This window comes from Drosophila yakuba, chromosome X, assembly GCF_016746365.2.
Source record: "Drosophila yakuba strain Tai18E2 chromosome X, Prin_Dyak_Tai18E2_2.1, whole genome shotgun sequence".
Classification (NCBI taxonomy): Eukaryota; Metazoa; Arthropoda; class Insecta; order Diptera; family Drosophilidae; genus Drosophila; species Drosophila yakuba.
The window spans coordinates 18,630,958-18,635,887 of NC_052526.2; the positions used below are offsets into that span (position 1 = coordinate 18,630,958).

Below are 4,930 nucleotides of genomic sequence, written 5' to 3' on the forward strand. Positions count from 1 at the left end.
CTATACTTAAAAACTTAAATATATTGACTATTTTTAAATGAAAATATAATAAATATATACTACAAATTAAGTTAACAATTTGTAAGGTTAAAAAGTGCCTGATCACGATAATGCGTACGCGACGCATAACTGCTGCCGCTTAAACGCGCGCTTGACTCATTCATCGCCGCTCTTGCGCTCCCGCTCTTTACCACTCTCGCCCCCTCTCCCACTCGCACCCTATCAATATGCCATTTTTAGACCCCTCATCGTCGCACCATATACGCGCCATATCTCCAACCATGCCGCCCCAAAACCGATTTTCAGTTTTTGACCTTCAAGGTTCCTTCACGGCGCGTCCGCAAGCGAACGCGAGCGAGAGTGTTTAAACGCGAGAGAAAGAGCGCCTCGCAGTCGCGGTCGGCGCCAGCAGCGCGGCAGCAGCGGCAGCGAAAAGTGAGCAGCAATCGGCGAGTGAATTTAATTTCGTAAAAAACGTTCCGAGCGTTTGGACGCGTGCAGCGGACGAAAATAAAACACGGCGAGAGCGAGAATCGTGTGTGTGGACACTCAAAGACTCAACTAAAAAACCAACTCGAAACGGTTGCACTGCAAATGCCAAAGTAGTAAGGCCCAAAGTAAACGCGTGTGTGCATATTGAATACGAAAATTGTAAACGATTTTTTTTTGCCGTGTGAGTGCAAGCGCATACGATCGAAGAAAAACAAGCCAGAGCAGAAAAAAAAGAACCGAAAACCTAAAAAAGGTAGAGGGGAAAGAAAACAAGAAGAAAAACACCAAAATAATAATGGATCGGGAGCTGAACGGGGCGATGAAGAGCGTGTCCATAAATAGCGCCCAACTGAATGGTCACAATAACGGTGGCGGGCTAGATGAAACGGACCGTGTGGGCGTGGCACAGGGGGCGGCACTGAGTGCAACAGAGAAAATAACAACAACGACGGCGGCAGCTGCAGCGGCGGCAGCTACAAAATCAGCGACAGCGGCCACATATGCAACCACAGCGACAGCCACAACCACAAATCTTACAACTCACAGCCCGCAGCAAATTGCACTCTTATCCGCTGCAGAGAAAAGTAAGATGGTGCACGAGTTATGTCAGCAGCTGCTTCTAACGGACGAACAGGTGCAGGAGCTGTGCTACCGCATCCTGCACGAGCTGCGACGCGGTCTGGCCAAGGATACGCATCCGAAGGCGAATGTCAAGTGCTTCGTAACGTATGTGCAGGATCTGCCCAATGGCAATGAGCGTGGCAAGTTCCTGGCCTTGGATCTGGGTGGCACCAACTTCCGTGTGCTGCTCATCCATCTGCAGGAGAACAACGATTTCCAAATGGAGTCCCGCATCTATGCCATACCGCAGCACATTATGATTGGTTCGGGTACCCAGCTCTTCGATCACATCGCCGAGTGTCTGTCCAACTTTATGGCCGAGCACAATGTGTACAAGGAGCGTTTGCCACTCGGTTTCACCTTCTCGTTCCCGCTGCGCCAGCTGGGTCTGACCAAGGGCCTGCTGGAGACCTGGACCAAGGGCTTCAATTGTGCCGGTGTCGTCAACGAGGATGTTGTCCAGCTTCTAAAGGATGCCATTGCCCGACGTGGCGATGTCCAGATCGATGTGTGTGCCATTCTGAATGACACCACTGGCACGCTGATGAGCTGCGCCTGGAAGAATCACAACTGCAAAATCGGTCTGATTGTCGGCACCGGTGCCAATGCCTGCTATATGGAGCGGGTGGAGGAGGCCGAGCTCTTCGCCGCCGAAGATCCGCGCAAGAAGCATGTCCTGATCAACACGGAATGGGGTGCATTCGGTGACAATGGCGCCCTGGACTTTGTGCGCACCGAATTCGATCGGGACATCGATGTGCACAGCATCAATCCGGGCAAGCAGACGTTCGAGAAGATGATATCCGGCATGTATATGGGCGAGCTGGTGCGTCTGGTGCTGGTGAAGATGACCCAGGCGGGCATACTGTTCAATGGACAGGATTCCGAAGTGCTGAACACCCGCGGTCTGTTCTTTACCAAGTATGTGAGCGAAATCGAAGCGGACGAGCCGGGTAACTTCACCAATTGCCGCCTGGTGCTGGAGGAGCTCGGCCTGACCAATGCCACCGATGGGGACTGCGCCAATGTGCGGTACATCTGCGAGTGCGTCTCGAAACGGGCTGCCCACCTGGTGTCCGCCGGCATTGCCACGCTGATCAACAAAATGGACGAGCCAACGGTGACGGTGGGCGTCGATGGCAGTGTGTACCGCTTCCATCCCAAGTTCCATAACCTGATGGTCGAGAAGATCTCGCAGCTGATCAAGCCGGGCATCACCTTCGATCTGATGCTGTCCGAGGACGGTTCCGGTCGTGGAGCGGCCCTGGTGGCGGCCGTCGCCTGTCGCGAGGACATACTCAATGGCAAGAAGTAGAGCTGGAGCAGTAGGAGCTGGAGCAGAAACCATGAAGGAGGAGCCGCTGGAGCAGCTGGAGCAGTCCTAAGAGATACAGCAACACACCCACACAACCAACAAACAAACTGCAGAGCAAATGAGAAACACCTAGTAAACGGCCACGGTGGCGTATGCGTAATAATTACAGCAGAGCCACGCTAACTCACAAAAGCCCTATAGCCAAAATATATGAAAAACAAAAAAACGAAGCTGCCACGACGAAATGTTATCGAAAAGCCCACGAAAAAACCTCTATATGCATATGTAGGGCATTTGCGAGTTGGCGCGACTTGGCTTTAGTATTTTAATTAGGCAAAAAAAACCAGGTTTTTAACTAAAAACACAAGCGTAACAGAAAACCTCCACTAAGAGACAGAAGATCTGTGGCATTCTATCTCTTTCTCTCCTAGTTAAAGAAAAATAACAAAAAAAAAGAAAAAACACAACAACTAAACACTAAACACTATGCTTAATGATTATGGATCGATTTTCGATTTTTGTTGAAAATTTGTTATGCTATTATATATATATATATTTTACAAGAAAACATAATATACACACACTAAAAAACATAATGTATATGTTTGCGTATATATAGTACAATTTGTGAAACGAATTTCTGTTCGATTTCGATTGAGACAACAAATTTTTTTTTTGGTAATTCCCTGCCTAAAAAGCCCCTGAAAACCCAGAAAGCCCCAAAAAAGAAAAAAAACGGAGATACTTAAGAGCAAGTGAGAGAAGAAACTGTTATACTACTGTGCTACAAGCATTCTAGCATATCCTGCAGGACAACGGAAAGAGAAACTGTAAAATCGCACATTGTTAAAGCAAAAACGAAAACGAAAAGCAACAAAAAACAAGCCGCTAAAGAAGAGACAGACACAGAGGGATAGAAGGAAGAGAGGAAGAGAGGAAGAGAGATTGAGAGGGAGAGAGAGAGAGAGAGGAATACTAGGTAATGCTACTGTGTCCTTTCTGTAATTGTAAATGTTTATATAGAACCTATTACGAAGCGTTATATGATAATACTGCATACATATATATTTACATATATATATATATATAAATATAAATATGATATATTTAGCCACTATATTACTGATTTTTTTTTTTGTAATGTATTGCTTGTCTTTGTTTAGTGAATTTGTTTGTTGTTAACACTTAAGCAGGTAAACTCTAAACAAAAATAAACTGTTTTTTTTTTCCTTTTGATATAGAAACGCACTTTGTGAGCTATTATTTATGTAATTGTACATTTGACCTAGTTTAGTGTTTAGTTCTTATCTTAGTTTCTAAATGTCGTCGAAGAAGCCAGCAATACAACCAATATATCCCCCCACCCCACACACCCCCCCTAAAAAACAAACCCAACCCACGGAGCCCTTAATTATATTTAATTATTGTTTACGAACAACAAAACGAAGAGAATGCGAGAAGCAGAAGGCAAATATGCGAAATGGAAAGCAAATAAAATTTGTTCTTAATTCATACACACATAATTGTTACTTATTTCCCCCCCAATTTATTGGTTTTCCAAGCTGATTTGATATTTTCCAGATTGATTTCATCTGTTTTCCACATGATTATCTGTATCATTTCATCATTTTTGCAGCTGCTGGCCGGCATGCTCAGGCAACTAAAAAAAACTTAAACAATTCACAATCGCAGGCAAAACGAAGTAAACATTGTTTTTTTGTCTAATACTAAGCGATGGATGAGCCTAACCTAAGAGATATGTTATAAAGATTGTGGGTGGAGCGAACCAGTGTTTCTATTTTTCAAGAAAAAGCTAAACAAAGAAATAAGAAAAATGTAATATAAAGTTAGCCCATGTTAAAAAAGTGAAAACCAATTAAAGAGCTCTCGTTATCAAAAGGCGATTCAAACACACAAATTACTAAGAACTACAAACACAAATCGAAGGCTTGGCGATCGAGATGAGATGAATTTAGTAAATGATATAAACAAATGGAATGTTTGGCGACAGTGAAGCGAAAATAAAAGCGATTGAAGCAAACAACCAGAGAAGAAAATCAAAACGTGAAACGTGTTCTTTTGGGTCAAAACTAACGGTACCTGTTTATTTAAAACTTTATTCTCGTTTTATTGTCATTGTTGCTGTAGTCCAAAATTATACATCATCAAAGGCAATAACAATCAGTCAGCACTTAGCTAGCTCAATTTTGTTATTTATATTACGCGAATACCCTACGCCAAATGCGGGCACTTGGATTTTGGCAGCTGTTTTGCGTCGAATTGAAAAATTGGAAATTCTTCTTGTTTTATTCAGCTTATAAAGTAATCGGATATTTTTGCATAGAGAGAAAATGTTTTTTTTTTTTTATATTTATTGAAAAATAATGCATTTTATAATTTTTGTATATTTTGCTGGCAATTACTAGAGATGCACTTAACATTCCCGAGCTAAAAATAGCGCATATGGCGTATCCCCGTTCCCATTAGAGGGTATTTCCAGCG

At 43.5% G+C, this 4,930-nt stretch overlaps 1 protein-coding gene across 1 annotated transcript; it reads left to right on the plus strand.

Annotated features, from left to right (window-relative positions):
• The first annotated feature begins 458 nt into the window (after window positions 1–458).
• Window positions 459–4,491, plus strand: LOC6525931 (hexokinase type 2). Its single transcript, XM_002101715.3, has one exon. The coding sequence runs from the start codon at window positions 788–790 to the stop codon at window positions 2,426–2,428; it is 1,641 nt and encodes a 546-aa protein (XP_002101751.1). The 5' UTR covers window positions 459–787; the 3' UTR covers window positions 2,429–4,491.
• The last annotated feature ends 439 nt before the right edge of the window (window positions 4,492–4,930 follow it).

Bases quoted from the DNA above. Each gene is read 5' to 3' on its own strand.
- LOC6525931 (XM_002101715.3), top strand. From the start codon at position 788: ATGGATCGGGAGCTGAACGGGGCGATGAAGAGCGTGTCCATAAATAGC.